The 18,446-nt window shown below is 33.5% G+C and overlaps 1 protein-coding gene across 2 annotated transcripts in view; it reads right to left on the bottom strand.

The window, feature by feature from the left end:
• Phip (PHIP subunit of CUL4-Ring ligase complex) overlaps positions 1–18,446 on the bottom strand; it is a 119,654-nt gene that overhangs the window by 45,816 nt on the left and 55,392 nt on the right. The window contains exons 16-20 of one of the 2 annotated variants that reach the window (XM_085689455.2): positions 9,583–9,711; positions 7,945–8,170; positions 5,154–5,291; positions 4,287–4,470; positions 13–127 (exon numbers count right to left, since the gene is read on the bottom strand). In XM_085689455.2, coding sequence (XP_085545581.1) covers positions 13–127; positions 4,287–4,470; positions 5,154–5,291; positions 7,945–8,170; positions 9,583–9,711 — 792 coding nt within the window. Of the gene's footprint in view, positions 1–12; positions 131–4,286; positions 4,471–5,153; positions 5,292–7,944; positions 8,171–9,582; positions 9,712–18,446 lie in introns of both variants that reach the window. The other variant, XM_085689454.2, reaches the window with a different exon arrangement.

An 18,446-nucleotide genomic window follows, 5' to 3' on the forward strand; every position in this document is an offset into this window, starting at 1 on the left:
ATTAATATTTACCTTTGAGACAGTAAGAATTTTGTTCTCTTTTGCAGTAGTCAAGTGTTTCCTCTTCTCTTCAGACCTGTAACTCTTTATCTCCTCTTCTCCCTTCGCAGTTCTCCATTCTTCCTGTCTACTAAAAGAGAATATTAAAAGTCACAAACATTCATCTACAATTTTACAACTGATTTCCTTTCAAATGAATGTTAGTTCTCGTATTTTCTTTCCAGGTAGAACATGCAGTTCAGGACATAACTAAAGTACTAAAAAGAGATTTCTTTTGCTTCTCCCCTCACTTCAAACTGTTTCTGCTGTGTAATGATAAATCAATCAAGTATTAAATTCTATGAAGTTATATCAAGATACCTTCCTTATTAGGTTATATAGTTTGTGCCTAGACAATCTTACATGTTAAACAAGATACCTAGTTCTCAAAAACAAAACCAGGTTCTATACCAGACATCACGATGAAATTAAATAAAACAAAAAAAAAATTAACTCTGGATTTAATTTCATTTAATCCAACTTCTTAGAACTACAGAATTTTACTTTTCCTTTAACTTGGAAGTTTTATTGACCTGCAAAGTAATTTGATTTTTGAGTCTTAATTTTTTCCCAAGAGATTTCATAACAGGAAGGGAATTAATATTTAAAGCACACTTACATCATCAATACTTTTCTATATTAGAGCATACTGATACTTTCATTTTACTTAAATCTCTAATATATCTAGTCATATTTAATGGAAAAATGAAGGAAGTTAAATCTTCAGAAAAGAACCAATCTCAAATTTAAATTTTTAAGCTTCTTAAACTTTTACATTGAAATAATCCTAAATTCACATAGATGTAAAAAAGAGGGGACAGAAAATCTTGTAGTCTTTATTCAATTTTCTTCAATGGCAAAATCTTGTGAAAGTGTAGTATAATATCAATACCAAAGTCTTGATATTGATGCAAACCACTAATCATCTGGTTTGTCCAGTTTTACTGTTTGTGGATGCTAGCTCTATGCAAATGTATTACACATAGTATTGTATATTTATCACAACATTTAATATACAGAGCACTCAATCTACACAAAAATGTCTTGTTTTGCTTGCTTCTTATCATACCAACATTTTCTTCCACCTCAACTCTCCCTTCTCCTACATCTTACTGGCCACTAATTTGTTCTCCAACCCTGTAACATTAATCATTTCAATAATGTTCATAAATAAGATCAAACAGTATGCACGTTTGGATTGGTCCATCAAAACAGATGTATCTAAGTTATTTCACCAATAAGCTGTTCCTCAACAAAGCAGAATATATCAGTTTGTTTAACTTCATATACAACTGAAGGAAATTTGGTTTGCTCCCCTAGTTTTTGGATATTGCACTCATGAACTCATGGCAACTGTGTCTGCCCTTACAAGACTGGGTTCCTCAATTCTGTGATGGATGTGGGAGGAATCCATGAGGTCACAAACCTCTCTAACAATTTACAGATGGTAGTTTTAGGATAGGGGCAAGAGTTCTCACCCCTCCCTGAGAAGCTATTGGTAGTTAATGATTGCTAGGGAGGAGTCAGAATCAGTGGTATAGCCACTGGGAAGTTGTCCATGGTTCCTATAAATTATCCCTCACCTAAGCTCACTCAACAACCTTAATTAAACAACAAACAAATACAGAAAGTATAAAGGGTAACAGTAGAGACAATGAAAATTAAAGGGGAATTGGGTAAAAATGATCAAAATAATCACACACATAGAAATGTTATAATGAAGCCCATTACTATGCATGATTACTATATGCAAATAAGAATAAATTTCCAAGAAACAATTGTTGAGTCATATATGACAGTTGTATAATTAAGTACAAAACAGTATTCCAGTCTGTGTCATGTTTATGTTATCAAAACAAACAAAAAGCGCAAATATAGCAGTTTTCTGTTAACTATCCAACATTCATTGCTATCACTTATTATTTGAGACAATTTGATAGGTACACAGATGTATTTCATTCTCGTTTTACTCTGGATTTTCCCAATAACTACTGGTGCTGAGTATCTCTTTATATGCTTAGTTTACCATCCTCTCTGGTGAGATGTTGGTTCTGGTCTATTGCCCAGACTGTGGTTGGATTTTGTTTTGTTTTGTTTTAACTAACACAGCCCAGCTTCTTGATCTTCCTGCAAAGAGCTAGGGTCACACTAATGAGCCACTTCATGCAGTTGGGCAGTTCTCTTTACTGAGTTTTAGAAGTATGTTATATGTTAAGCTATCAGCCCTTTGACTGGAAGTAAACTAGTGTACTACCCTGCCTCATTTCAAGGCCACTTTGAGGAAAATTTTAAATTGCCCACCAAGTTTAAATCCTAGAAAAACACTTTGACCTTTAAAGTGACAGTCACAATCTTGTCGGACCTTAGGCTTAAAGATAATAAAGAAAAGTATACAGTGACAAAATGGTCAAATGTATTTGGGAGTGGGGGGAATCTTCCTTACCCTTCATGTTAAAAACATAACAATCAACTAGCAAATACATCTTTACACTCAATCCTTTCTAGTGAAGAAGCAGAAGATGCAGAATGTTCAAGAATGAAAATGTAGTTTTAGCATAGCCTAGTCCTTCCTACACACTGAATGCAAAGACTATCTTCTTCAAAACCCTGGGGAAAACTGTGGCTCATTAACTATCTGTGAATGGAGTTTTTTAGCTTTAGATAGGCTAAAGTGAAATTAAAGCTACATTATTCATAACATCATCAAAAAGAACAATTATTCTGATTTTCTCCTTTCCCTTTATGATACTCTCTAGTTCAGTTCAGAACTGGTGTTGAGAAGATAAATGTCACAGGCAGGAGAAATAGTTTAGCAGCTAAGACACTTTTGCTCTTGCAAAGGGCTTAACCTCCATTCCCAGCACCAACAGGATGGCTGGCATCTATCTGTAACTCCAGCTCCAGCGAATGTGACAACTTCTCTTCTCCTCCATAGGAATCAGGCATGCAGGTAAAATGCTCATACAAATAAAACAATAAAACTAAAATTTTTGAAAGAATGAATTTTACTAATTAAACTGCCTTCAAACCTCAATTGTTAAAGATTGAGATTATCAAAATTGTTTATATATCAGATATTCAACCCTAAATCCTAACACAAATTCTAATACCTGTCTAATTATGGAGTAAAACCTATGTGAATATTAGGACTTTCTTTAAAAATTATTTATATAATTACTATTACTAAAAGCCTAAAAAAGGCCAGGCAGTGGTACCTCAAGCCTTTAAGCCCAGCACTTAAGAGGCAGTAGCAGGAAGAACTTGAGACCAGCCTAGTCTATGAAGCAAGTTTCAGGACAGCCAGAACTGTTATAAGAAACCAAACCAAACAAACAAACAAAAAACCTAAAAACTCAAATTCACATTTTGTCCATACTTTTTATTTATTATAGAGGACAGTAGATAGGTTTATATTTCATGCATGTTGCTCTTCATGTACTTACACATACACAAAATAAACGCAAAAATTTTTCTAGCATATACGCACATCCTGAAGGAAGAAAAGTATTTTCAAATGCAAAATATTTATGTATTTACCACTAATAGGCATATCTTCTTTATGCCTCTGAATAACCAATGTAAATGAGTAATGGGCACTAAATTCACTATATAATTATAACTAATCCCATGAGATGTGTTTTAAGATATTAACTGGGAGTGGTTGGGAGAAGGCTCCCGAGTTAAAAAAATTACTTACTGAACAAGCATTAAAACCTGAATTTGGATCCCTAGCACCTGCCCACATACCAGATGCAAGAGCTTGAGTGTATCCTTAACCCCAGTGCTGGGACTATAGGAGAGGGCACACACACAACACAGGTGAGTCCCATGAGTTCACTGGCCAGTTAGCCTTGCCAATCAATGAGTTCCACGTTCAGTTAGTGACCAGGTGCCTAAAAATAAAGTGCACAAGGACAAAGGAAAATACCTGACATCAACCTCTAGGCTCCACACATGCACACACAAACATATATATGCCTACATATACAGAGACAAAGGAGAGCAATAGATCAAAGTAAAATGTGAACCAGGACTCAACCTAATTGACGACACTTTCTCCTATCTGAACACACCTCCATCTTATGTTATTTACACAAATGATCCACAAAAACAAATTTAGCCAATTCATTTTTTGCCTTTACATACTAGCTTAAAAGAAATCACTACGTTGGAAAGGTATTTTCAAAAATATTAGTCAAAATGAATGCAAGCAACTATGGGAAATACCAATTGAGAATTCCCCTTACCTAGCTACACCAGCTGAGAGCTCAGGTACCACCACCCTTCGGCTCCAAGCAACAAGGTCTCGTTCTGTGGCCATTTCACTTCTTGGAGCATTGCTGTGCATCTGCCGCACACCTTCAATTTGTCCACTGCGCCTCAATCCTACATTTGGTGGTGAATGAACTTCAGACGTAGAACTTACAGAGCCTACATGGGGGAGGAGGGGATCAGTATGGTTAAGATCTACTTAGTCTCCTCACTTAGTTCGTAATCAAAAAACTATTTTCTTTCATACAAAGCTTTTACAGCAAATAATTCATCTACCATTATCAGGAACAAAAACCACAGGTAAAAGTTTAATGAAAACAGAAATGTGGTTATTCAACTAATTGGATATATTAATGAATCATAATTATGGAGTGTTAAGTTTAGGTACTGTGACTACAAAACACTACTTTAAAAAAATTGCTAAGCCTTTTAGGAATTAAAAAAAAAATCCAAGGACATTTTATGGTTCACAAACTTAACTTTTCTCTTAACATTAAATATAAATAAGAGTGAGTAACTTAAAACTTTGACTTTGACTATGTTTTGAAAATAATACAAAAAACTGATTTTTCATGGTTTTTATGTTTACTGTATTACCACTTGCCCAGTATGAGTACAGTCCTGGCTTCCATTAAAGCAATGAGGGAATAAGACAGTGGTGAACAAAATCCGGTTTCTTATGCTTACTTTAGGAAATTTGGAAGAATATCCATCTCTAAAGTCAAACCTTATATTTATTCTTCAAAAAACACAATCATTTTTATAGGCTTTTTCATCTTATGGATGTACTGCAACTGTTTAGTTAGATGGTCTCAGTTTTCCGAAGTACAATCTCAGCTCACCTCTGTTTAAACGGCTGGTATTACTGACACCTGCTTCACCAGAACGCCTCAGGTCTTGTTCCTGCTGTAGTCTTTGAATCATGCTGTCTAGAGGACTGATATCCTGGTTTGCTTGTTGGCTTAAAACTTGGTTTAATCCTATGTAATACCACAAAAAATACTAATCAGCCTCACAGAAGTACATAACTAAATATTAATTTCCCTGTGGTAAAGACTTAAAATGATTATGTATAAGTGAAGAAAAGATGACCTCTATAACCTATTTTTAATTTACAAAGGTAACAATAAGAAAGATGACTGCATATTGTTTGTGCTTATCATGATGCAAATGTTTATAATCCTTATGGAAACAAAATTATACAATTAAAAAAACAAACACTCAGAGGCATATATCTAGGAAGAAGCCAAAGTAGGATTTCCTACTTACACCTGGATTTCTGACACTGTCTCATTAATTCAACCAACTCTTGATTGTCTACCATGTGCTTAAGACTTATGCCTAATATTGAACATCCAGTGACAAATTAGACATCAAGATCTTTGTACTACAGCAAACTACCCATCCTGATTGGGCAATTAAACAATAAACATGCAGGTAAATGCAGACTGTAAAAGAGGCAAAAAAGATGAGGAGAAGGGAAAAGAGGAATGGAAAGACACCTATGGTAAGTCTTCTCTGAAAATTCATGCATTTGAATGGAGACTTAGGCTAAGCACGTGAAGAATGTCATATCAGGGCTCAGATATATGGAAGAATGTCATATATTTAGCCCAATCTATTTATTAGCACCTTCTATTCATGCCAGTCATACAAAAACACTTGAATTCTCTTTGTTCTTTGAAATTCCATCATAATGATATACATAATAAAATTCTAATTTATCCTTCAAATACTAACTAAAACAATACTTTGTTTTCACTGTGAATATTTTTTCCAGAATTTCCTTAAAAGAACAACCTGTTCCTTCCTCCCTTTCAGGTCCTTATAAGATAAGATAGACATATCTTAGTAGCTAGGCAAATATGGAATATAAAAGAAAGCAAGGTAAGTTAATTACTCAAATCTAGCATAAATTGTAGCACATAAAAATGTTCAATCTTGGGGCTGGAAAGATACAATCCAGCAGTTAAGAACTTGTGGTAGTCTTGCAGAGGATCCCAGTTCAATTCCCAGCACCCACATGAGGCAACGTGCAACTTCCTTTGTTAACTCCAGCTCCTGGGGGATTGGACACACTAGCCCACTCCCCTACATAAACACAATTAAAATGACAACGTTTTTGAAAAATTCAATCTTGAAGATAGAATTTTAAAAAAACCAAGAATATTTAATAATATAAGACTTATTGAATTAAATTAAAACTATTTACATTAAAAATAACAAGTAGAATAATTAACATTAGGTGCACATATGTATATATACGTAAAGTTCTGATCAGGACCAAATTTTTAGGGTAGATATGAATTGTAAAGAGACTACCCAAACATTATTCTGAAATAAAGTATTAATAAGAAAAGTCTAGAAAAAGAAAATATCATGTACTACTTGAGCTATTTTACATGAAAACACTCTAATAAAATAAGAAATATAATATGACTAGGTCACATGTTGTGGGAGTAACTTCCGCTGCCTCAACCAATAGTCGCTGAAATACGAGCCCACAGTGCAGCGGGGAGCGACTTCCGCTCCGTCAGCCAATAGCTGCTGAAATACCAGCCCACTGGGGCGTGGTATATTTCTCTTTTAAAAAGAGAAGCACATCCGGATCAGGCTCTCTTGGTTCCGGCTCTTGGTTCCGGTGCTTGCTTCTGGCTCCTGCTCCCGGCTCCTGCGACTAGGCTCCCTTCCTGACGGTTTATGATGTATGTAAGTTTTACCCCCCAAAATAAATAACCCCTTAAAACATAACTGGTGTGGGATTGATCCGCTGATAGTCACAAAATTAAAAAGTAGAGAAAGAGAGCTAATGTCAAATGTCTACATTCAATTTCCTAATTTGCTGCTAGATCATATTTGAATATTGATTAATAATTCAGCATAGCCCCCTTAAGCTTACAATTAAATACATTTAGGTATCAATACAACAAATCTCCACTTAAATCAATTTTATTATTACAATAGGCTACATCTAGGTTGACTTAGCATTGCAATATTTAGCAAATTTTCAAAAATACTAAATTTGCATTGATGCTAATGTTTCTCTTAAAAACATTTGGTTTTGTTCCACTTTGTATTAAGAATTTTTGTATTTCAGATTTCTAAAATAATTACAATTTTGAGAACTAGAAAAAAATTGAAAATAAATACTAAGAAGTTGGAATTACTGAAGGTTCTTTCATGAATCATTGTTAAATAACTGCTACCCATCTCAGATTTAAGATCATGCCATTTTATAATTGTTATGCTTTGAACCTGGAGTGCTTCTCACAGACACATGCTATGAAAGCTCGGTCTCCAGTTTGTGATGCTTCTCTGAAATGGGTGGAACCTTGCTGTAGGAAGTGTCCGAGTAACGGCTATACCCAACTTTGATTAGTCTGCCTTTCTTTGCAGCCGCATGCCCTGCTCCACTGACTGAGTGGCTCCCTTTACTCATCACTCTATCATGGATGTCATCCTCAGAAATTAGAAACCTTAAAATAACTATTTTCTGCTTAAGTTGTTACTGTTGGACAGGTCTACCAGCACACATCTTTAATCCTAGCACTCAGAAGACAGAGGCAGAAGGATCTCTGTGAATTCAACTTAGAATCTGTGAGAGACTTGGCCACTAAGAAAATGGATGCCTACCTGAAGAAGTGACTCCCATTTGAGGGATGAGCTGTTCCTCCCTGCAATTTTCACGACCAGGAACTAATCTCTGGTATCTTGAAGGATGAGGATTTCCATCAACATCAACCAGAAAAGGAGGAGGCATGAGATGAGGTGCCTGCTGAGTCTGCTCATCTAACACAAAATTGTTGGCATCACGGATAAGGGGCCGATAATCACTATGAAAAAACATCTGATCTGCTATCTGTAAAAAGAAAGGTCCATAAAATAACGGAAAAATAAAATTTACCATAAAATGATAAAATTTCTAACAAAAGTCTAAGACTATATGATAAATATGGCACTACACATCAATTTAAAGGAACAATATGGGATTGAGATTTAATTTCAGCATCCACGATATTTAATCTCCAGGATTAAAAGGATTGAAGAAACAAAACAATGTTTCATTTTTAATTCATTTCAAGCATATCTCTATATATTCTTCATTGCCTACTATAAGATCTGCTACTTTTTTCTCTGTAAACAAGTATAACATGTCATATACATTAAAAAAACCATCATTAAAAGTAAGCTTTTTAATTTAAATAGTAAGGAAAATTACATCTAGGCATTAAACATTCAAAGGTATGTTTACTTTCACAGATGCTGTACTCTATTTTAAATCTTTAAAATGTGGTATTTTGGGGGGAACTGAACAAAGACTCACAAACATGCCAAACACATGGTATAACTACTGAGCTACATTCCTAGTCTCAAGATTTATGTAATATTAACAACAAAAAATAACATAGGAAAAGAAAGCATTGTCTCTAGAGTATTTTCAATAATTTAAAATCATTATGAACTCAGCCCTGATCTATGACTTCAATTTTTCATTGGTTAATCTGCAATGTCTTAAACTAAATTATGAATTATTCATTCATCATACTACAAACAAAACATTTAATTATTTTAACCACTAGTTCTAAAGAATATTTATTGCTAATGTTGAGCAACAAAACATTAGCCGGTCACAGTTTGTGAATCACCTGAAAGCTAAGAAGTTATACCCTACATAAATATATTTATTACTTAGATAAACATTTCACATATTTGAAAAGCCTTTCAATGAGTACCACCTTCTATTCAAAATTAATTTATCCCAAGTTAAAAATCAAATGTAGATTGTTCTAACAAGATATATAAAAAGTAGTTCCTTCTGAACTATTAACTATTTAACTATAGAAAAGTAAGATTTTACAGATATATAGATTATAATGCTATCTTTATAATGCTTTCTAAAAGCAAGTCTCCATATTATTTAAGATATGATTCTTTAAACTGACTTTAAAGATCATTTGTAATTATGTGTTTATATGTGTATGTGTGTGTATTTGCATGAGTGTATGCACTTGAGTATTTGAGTATAGGTGTCTACGAAGACCAGAGACATCAAATCCCCTGCAACAGGAGTTACATATGGTTTTGAGCAGCCTGCCATATATCCTGAACCAAACTCGGGCCCTCTGAAAAGAGCAACAAGTGCTCTTAACCAATGAGCATCTCTCCAACCCCAAGCTTTCCAATTTTAAATATGAGCACACTCCTAAGAAAAAAATGCATAACCCCTAAATACCCATGACAAAAAAATAATGCACACTTATTATACTCTACCTTGTCATACTTGCTACTGGACCCAAAACCAAAAATTAAAAGATGTCCATGAGAGTCTGTACATGCAAAGTGCTGACCATCAGGGGAACATTTGCAGTCGAACACTGCACCATGTCCTTGGCCTTCAATCTGAAATATATTTAACCAAAAATCAGAAATCTATTATTAAAATATAAAGAACTGGTACTACCGATACTAGAATTTTTAATGGAAAGATTTAAAAGTATACATACATCCTGATAAAGGGAAGATTAAGTATAACAGAGTACAGTAAAACTTGTGCAAATTCATGAAAACTGCCAGATAACAGCATTGAAAAAGAAAGAATCCCAGTCACAGACCAAACACAATTCAGAAAATAAAAATATACAGATTTGTACCCCCACCCAGAGAATTCTACTTCACATTTTATCCCAGATTAAAACATAAATGAACCATACATTCCAACTATTTCCATTCATCCCTGCCCTTTACGTAAAGGCTAAGAACATGGAGCAACGGTAGCTATTTCTTTTGTAACACTCGGAAGTAGTAGCCAAAGATCACTATTTACAAGACACTAAATTTCATTCATTTGGTTAAAAAAAAAATTCCCTTGGTGGTCTGACTCATCTTTTAATGGTGAATTTTAAAGGTTAAAGAAAAGGGTTTTTTTACCTGATAATTGTTTTCTGTTTTCCAGTTCCATTAATCCAGAACGAATGGATTTCTCCCTGCAACCTGTCAATCAAACAGAGGTGGCCAATCACCACTCTGATTTTTTTTGCTCTCAGTGTTTCTTCAGACTATGTTCCAGTTGAAAACTTCTTTAGCAGTGTTCTGAAAGAGGTAAAAATTCTACCCTATCTAAAGCACATCTAGGGACTGAATTTCAGAAACATCTAAAATAGGGAGTGGACTCCCAAACAAATAATAACTAAGGATGATTTTCAACAAATGTGATTGGATTTCTGGATTAGCAGAATCGGAACACACACATTATCAGGTAAGAAATACCTCCTTTCTGTTCCGGTATCCACTGATCTAGAACAAACTGAGCTTGATTGGTTATATCCTAGGAAATGCTTGGAAAGAAAGAAGTGGTAACTTTGAGTATTAAAAGTTCAGCAGAAAGGCATATTTAAATGCAGAAGAGCCACTGATTTCTCAAGAAAAATAAATTCTTTAGTCAAAAAAGGAAAGTATCACTCTAAAATCTGGCACACAGGATGGCCTCAAAAAGACAACTAGCTTTGCCTTTGGATCTCTGAAGATTAAATATACAGATATAGATATGATACTTATTAATATCCCAGATGCTGACAACAGAAAAGAAAGCAGCTCTCCTTAAATTATTAAAGAAAACAAGTAAGCTTTCCTAATGCTAATATGTAAAGAACTTACCACACGAAAGAAATGAATCATTAATGACATAGGATAGTTTCTTGGGAGTAAAGAAACTTGAAGATAAGGCAGCAGAAGAAGGTACCACTTTAGAATAACTTAAAAAACAAGGAAGGACAGAACTACTTTTTCCATAGTAGTCTAGGACATTAGCCATACAGCATATGCCAGAACTGAAAAACTGTTAAGTATAAATGTCATGACTCACATTTTAAATGTTCAGTACTTTTATAGGCAAATAAATGCTACACGAGCTTACAAGTAACTAACTACATGAACTACAAAAAATTCTTTAAAAGAATTTCATATAAAACTTTAAGAAACTGTGTAAGCCACGATTAAGATGTCTTAGTACTTAGTTCACTCAGGAAAAAAGGCAAATGCTTCTGGAACTATATATTTATGGAAGAGATGTGAGTGTAGTTACATTTAGCAACGACAAAGGAAACTTTCATGAGCATGGCATCCTCTCTGGGTATGTAAGTAATCTTGTACTGCATTTAATTTGGTGGCAGGAGTAGGGTGGGAGTTACTCAAGTTTACATGTACAATCTATCAGTGTGCTCATATAAACAGTTAGTAGATGCCTAGAAAAATATTTTGATTGAATCAGAAGTCATAAAGCTCTAAAACAACAATCATACGAGATCTCTGTCCTACTATATAACACAGCGTCTGAAAAGCCTTTGAGGTCAGACAAGGGACTCCTGCAGGAAGGCCTGAAGAGCCTAATGTGAGAAGCTATGAAAGGAATTGTGTTAGAGACCCAAGGATGTTGGAGATGACAAAGCAGTGGGTTATCGCCAAAGAGAGCAATAAATGGGGACTAGTGCTAGTCCAAGAGGGATAACTGTGTTGTGGTCGGCAAAGCAAAAGGAACAGAACCATGGATGTCCTTTGACATGAGACATGAAGCTAAAAATCTGCAATTTGTCCTGCTGGGTTAATGTCTTGATATGGCTCAGTATTTTCTCACTATGCTCTGATTCTTTCTTTTGAAGTGGTAATGTATATTTTGTGCCATTTTATGTTGGGAGTATATAATTTGCTTTTTTATTTTACAAGGGGTTATAATTAAGAGACTGTTGTCCTGAGTTTCAAGAGAGATTTTAAACTTTAAAACAGTCATGAGAGTAGAAGACTCTGGGATTTCTGAAGTTGGACTGGATGAATTTTTTTATTATGATATGGCAACAAGTCTATGGAGGATAGAAAATAGAATGTGGTGAACTGAATGAAAATGATTCCCACAGGCTCTTAATAAAAGGTTCCCAGTTGGTATAACTGGGAAAAATTAAGATATGTGGCCTTGTTGGAGGATGTATATCACTGGGAGTGGATTTGAGGTTTCAAAATTCAATGACATTCCCAGATAGTTTGTATTTCTTCCTCCCCCTTTCTCCTTCCCTCCCCCATCTCTCTTCCTCTTGCTTGTGGATCATATGTAAGCTCTTGGCGTTAGCACCATTTCTGTCTACCTGCTGACAAGTTCCTTGTCATGATGGTCATAAACTCGCCCTCTGAAACGTTAAGCCATCATCAACTGCTTTCTTCTTTACACTGTCTGGATCACAGTCTTTTGCCACAGCAACAAAAAAGTAACTAAGAGACTATCCTAGCTGCATCTTTTTTATAAAGTGTATTATGACTAACTCTGTAACAACAACAACAACAACAAAAAATAATTCTCTACGAAAAGGATCTCATGTTTTAAACCTGTCAAGTTTGTTTACTTTTTTATTGCCCCCATTCCTGCCCCACACAGAGACAGGATTTTTCCGTTTAACAGTCCTAGCTGTCCTGGAACTCATCTGTAGACCAGGCTGGCCTTGAACTCACAGAGATCTGACCACCCCTGTCACCAGAGTGTTGGGATTAAAGGCCTGTGCCACCGTCCAGTCAGTCAAGGGATTTATAAGTAAAAGTTTGAATATATATGTGTAACTATGAAACAATGAATCTTACAAAATAAACAAGCAAATAAACAAAAACAAGTAACTATATTTGTAAAAGGAATATATGTCTATAAATAATATGTGAGCCCAACTACCTACTAAAAATAAGTCAACATAAAATTAGTAATGCATATGATTTCTGCTTTGTATTTCATGTTATAATAAAACAGTCACACACAACAAAGCAACGACAAAATTTTAAAGCCAAGTAAGTGAACTATTCCTCTAGTCTTCAAATATAAAGACCATAAAACAAAACTCCCATACATTAAACAGTAAAAAAAATTAATAAAAGACATAATCCAAATTATTATATTGCTTTTTAAAAGTAGATAGGATTATATTATAATAGTGTCACCCTGATTACAAAATGTGACTAAGTCTTAAAAGTATTTTTAGGAAATGAGTGTTAAACCCTTGTTAATCAAAGTGGAAGACCAAGAACTCTCTAGTAATGAGGAAATAATAATCTCCTAGCTCTGTTTAAGAATAGAGAGCAGTGAAAGAGCCATTGAGAATCCTACCCTGTCTTAAAATCATGTTTCAAAGGGGTTATTCAAAGATCTAGATAAATCTGAACAAGACTTATATCAAAAGAACTAAAATGCAGACGAAAACTATAAGGTCTAATACCAACTGGGATGAAAAACACATACTTCTTGAAGACCTCAAAACACAGAGATGAAACACATGAAGTAGTGCATGCATAAATCACCCTACTAAAGAAGTGTGCCAATTCTGTGATCAGGGCTACTTTGCTTTGCTAAATTTAAATATTTTCATTTTTTAAATGGACAACTAGTTGGAAGGGAGCACTGAGCTAGAAAACATTTAATATCTTCTTTATGACAGACATATATCTGAAAAAAAATCATATAATAGAGAGAACTTATATTTAGAAAAACTTCCTTTGTGTATAAAGAACCTTTGGAATAAAGCAACACTGGGAAAAATAAAAACGAACCAATACTACATGGGCTAGTAATATGAGTCAGTGGGCAAAGAGGCTAGACATCAAGCCTAATGACCTGAGCTTCATCCCCGAATTCAACATTGTGGAAGGTTAAGAACCAACTCCACAAAGTTGTCCTCTGACCTACACCTACACACCTATCTACACACACTTAATAATAAAAGTCAGTTTTAAAAAATTCTTCAAATTTACTGAACATAACTTCCAATCATTTCTGTAACTTAAACAAAGAGAATATATTAAGACATTATCCATATTCTAATGATCTAGTAACCTTCTAAATACCTTAAGAGGCTGATGCTGTTTTTAATAATTGAAATTAAAAAAAATTGTGGTAAGATAACTACATATAAACTAAGAGCTACTAAAAGAAATTTGTGTCAAAGACAAAATTGCAAAACCTGCTCTGGGAGAAACTAGTGAAATAATTACTATATAAAACAGAAACAATTTATTATATAAGAATGATTTTGAAGAATCAGCTTTAGAATCTCATCAAAATTAAAATATTATAAAAATAAATAAGTCAACTCCAAGTATAACGGAATTCTGTGGGTACTTAATCTTGTTCTCCCAACTCTCTGAAAATGAAATGCTAATCAAAATACCTTCAACTTCATTTTTACATCATAAATTATACACCTCATAATTTTCAAATTTCAACCTTCTTGAGATAATGGTTATCAGATTGACGATAAAAAAACCTATGTATGTAAGTTGCTCAACAGTATGACAAACTGAAAACTAATGTTTATGCCAACAAAAACTAATGTATAATTTTTTTGTACCAAGACAAAGATGAAAGAATAATCTAAGACTCTGGAAAACTTGAAAATAAGAATAGTTATATATACTGAGAAAAGTGAAAGTAATTTCATTATCAGAGACAAAGGAACAGAAACTACAAGCACTGAGAATGTTTCACACAGAGACTGTAGATATGTGATACTATCTTACTAGACAGTGAAAAGAAATGGAAAATGAAAAGGGGCAGGGTGAACAAACTTGAATTCCCAATATTGAAGAGGTTAAAATGAAAACCTATGGCTATTTTCAGCTAGTCTCTTTTCTAGATATGTCCAACTACAATTACTTAAAACAAAGGTCACACTGAGAACATGCTAATATCAGAAGTATGCATTTACAAAAATTCTGAGTGGTTCATTGGCAGCCTCTACTCATTTGAAATGTTGCAAGGAGAAATACATTGTTCTGGATTAGTGGACACTGGAACATTTTTAAAAGACTCTTAAGTAAAGAACAGTTAGGAGAACAATTATAAAAATAAAGAAAACTTTATTAAATAAAATCTCTTATTTGGAATCTACCCACGAAAAACAAAAGCAAAGCAGATTATCAAATTCAATATAAAACAAAAAGCATTTGCTAATGAGACATACTGTATTTTTTTCAATTAAAATAAAAACCAAGTAAGAAGCAACAAACTACAGTTTTGAATATTCCAACAAAAACAAGAAAATACGAAGTAAAAACCAGTGAGGTCTAGGAGATGTGAACAGTAAACAAGATAAAGCAGAAGCAACAAAGACACAAGAAAAATCTAACACGGCCTCCAGATCCGACTCTGAACACTGCTAACTTATTACTTAATATATACTACTTGTATAACTTATATATATTAATGTACACTAGCACCAAGAATGCAAAAGTGAAGTCTTAAGTCTTTAAAATTAAAATCGATTCATAAATTTAATTCTAGTTACAATGTCTGACAATTTAGTGGAAAAGGAGGGCCAAACCAACTTTTGTTTTTATTTTTTTAAAGGACCATTTAAGCTTTCAGTAAACTTCAAACCTGCCTATTTCTTTCTAGGATTGTGAATGACACAAATTTTAGTACAGAGAATATATAGCACACATTTTCAAGTTATTTCTACAAATAACTGCTTTTAAGCATTTAATTGGCATTTAGAAAACTAATAAAACATCTAAAGACATTTTACTCACGTCAATGCCAAGCAAAACCACGACTTGCTAAACTATACAAAATTTGTTTCAAGTGTTCATAATATACACAACATGTTTTAATAAACTGCCCAAGTATATAGCACCTTTCCTTGATTATTTAAGATTATGCAAGAACCGTTCAAGCTGAAGTATTAAGTACTAACATGGCTTCAAAACTTACAAGACAAGAATAAAGTACAAATTCTAGAAACTCAGCATCTTTTTTAAGGAATAATGTCTGAATGTGCTGATAATTTCTTTTACAATAGTCTCTAAGTTTCTTTCTTCCCCAGAGGAAGAAAAGATAGAACTATTGGGAAAGCAGTGAGGGAGGAGAGGAGTGAAGACAACAGAGTAGAAGAGCTGACAGCAATGTGCTTCAGCCCTTTACCAAGCATATCACTTATTATATTCTTGTATATCTCAGAATGAACAGAAACAAACCCAAAGCCTGCCTTACAACTGTTTTTATCATTCAGGTACTCTGAAAAGAAGAGCTGGTAATAAAAACAAGACAAGTTAATGCCATTATTGTTTTCTGAAATACCATTAGCACTAGGAGAATTCAGTTACACGACTTCAAAGTGAAATCAATTACAAATTATTAAGCATAAAACAAACTATGAATTCTCAATCCCAAACTTTGTTTTGTTCACAAATTTAAATAGTCTTAAAATAAAGCAAGAACTCTTGGAAAAAGTCTTAATTTAATAGAAAAAAAACTGCTTACTTGAATGCTGACTATTGGCGCTTATTAAAATATTGTCTCTTAATACAGCAATTTAAGTTTTATTAAAATATAATGATATCTCAAGCATAAACATTGAAAAATTCAACTTTTTACTTGAAAAACTTTAATAATACAGGATTTTAATTACTTAAGACTCTAAGAACAGACTTTTAATTCTGCTAATTGGCCAAGTAAAGAAAATAATGAGTTATCCATAACACTGAGTTACTTTTCAGATTAATTTCATTATCTTTCAAATATATACATATATATACACATATATACATACATACACACACACACACACACACACACACACACACACACCAACATATACAGACATGAACCCAATTACTCAAAAAGCAGAGACTAATGCTGAAACAATATTCTAAAAATATACTTAACAATATTAGTTAAGTTGCAGTGACAGTACTGTGCCCAATACCTTAGGCATGTCAAGTAAACATTTACTTCAGCATGTGAGCTACAGTCCCATCCCTAAACACTTATTTTTAAATACTTGTATAATCTTGTATATAATGTAAATGTTAATTCTTTTAAAGGCATTGCTTTTTCATTTTCTAGCTGTTGGCGCAATGGTGAATTGACTGACTCATTTTATAAGCTTCAATTTTTGAAATTCTTCAAATACTAATATAAGCATTCAGCATTTCTAACACTAAATTGTAGTACTCTGAGAATTATTCATTCTCAATTTCTAAAAATATGACAAATAATTCACTAAATTCAACTGTGATTTAGGATGATACATTTAATGTAACATCAGAGATTTCATTTGGACTCATCAAAGCTTTGTGGTATTTAACAACTCTGATTAGTTACACAAAGCCAAATAGAAAAACTGAGGCCACAACTCAACAATGGTATGAGTGAACATAGAGACCATCAGCTGCTATTTCATCCAAAGCAGTTTTTAAAATCTTAGTAGAAGTGTTGGATGCCATCTGCCTATTAAATAAAACGAGCAATGAAGTGAACACAAAAGACCAAAAAAGATGTATTGTAGTCACATAACTGACAAAAATTTTGAAATAAAGATCACAGAAGAGCCACTCAGAATTTTATCACTGTTAAACTTTATCACTTCTAGACACATCACTAGCTGGGATTAACTGGTAGTTGTTACACAATGATATTGGAAATTTCTCAGCTACCACCCTGAATATATTTAGCATTAAGAATACATTAGTAATAGTCTTATAAAACCTGAAAATTTCATACTTAATATATGATCAAAGGAAAGCTGAGCCAAGTTTGTAATGAGCACTTTCTCCATGAAACTGAAATAAAAATTACCCTTCTTATGAAAGGTTTCCATAATGCTGCACTTGTAGGGTTTGGTAAGGACACTGAAATCTAATAAAAATCATTTAAAAATTAGAAACCACTAAAAACCATTTGAAAATAAAGGTGATCTTGTTTTTACTGAGACAAAAGGTAGCGCACGCCCTGTAACTCTTTGTAAGTAGGATAATATTTTTTAGTTTGCTTTTCTCAGTTTGAAGATACTAATAATCATTACAGAAAATTTTTTTAAAGCACCCTTAGACTTTACTATTTATTTCAGATAGAAAGAACAGAAAAATCTCCTGAATTGAACCTCTAATTAAACAAACAAAACTACTTCCTTGTCTTTCCTTCTTAACTTAAAAACATGTAGTCTCAAACAGTCCAGACTAGCCTGGAGCTCACTATGTAGTTAAAATGACTGTCAACTCTTGATCCTCATGATTTCATCTTCTAAGTGCTAAGAGTACAAGGATGGACCACCACACACTGCTTCAAAAATAGATTTTACAATGATTAAGGAATTTTTAAAATCAGATTCCTGGTT

This window comes from Myodes glareolus, chromosome 4 (genome assembly GCF_982192425.1).
Source record: "Myodes glareolus chromosome 4, mMyoGla1.1, whole genome shotgun sequence".
In the NCBI taxonomy this organism is placed as follows: domain Eukaryota; kingdom Metazoa; phylum Chordata; class Mammalia; order Rodentia; family Cricetidae; genus Myodes; species Myodes glareolus.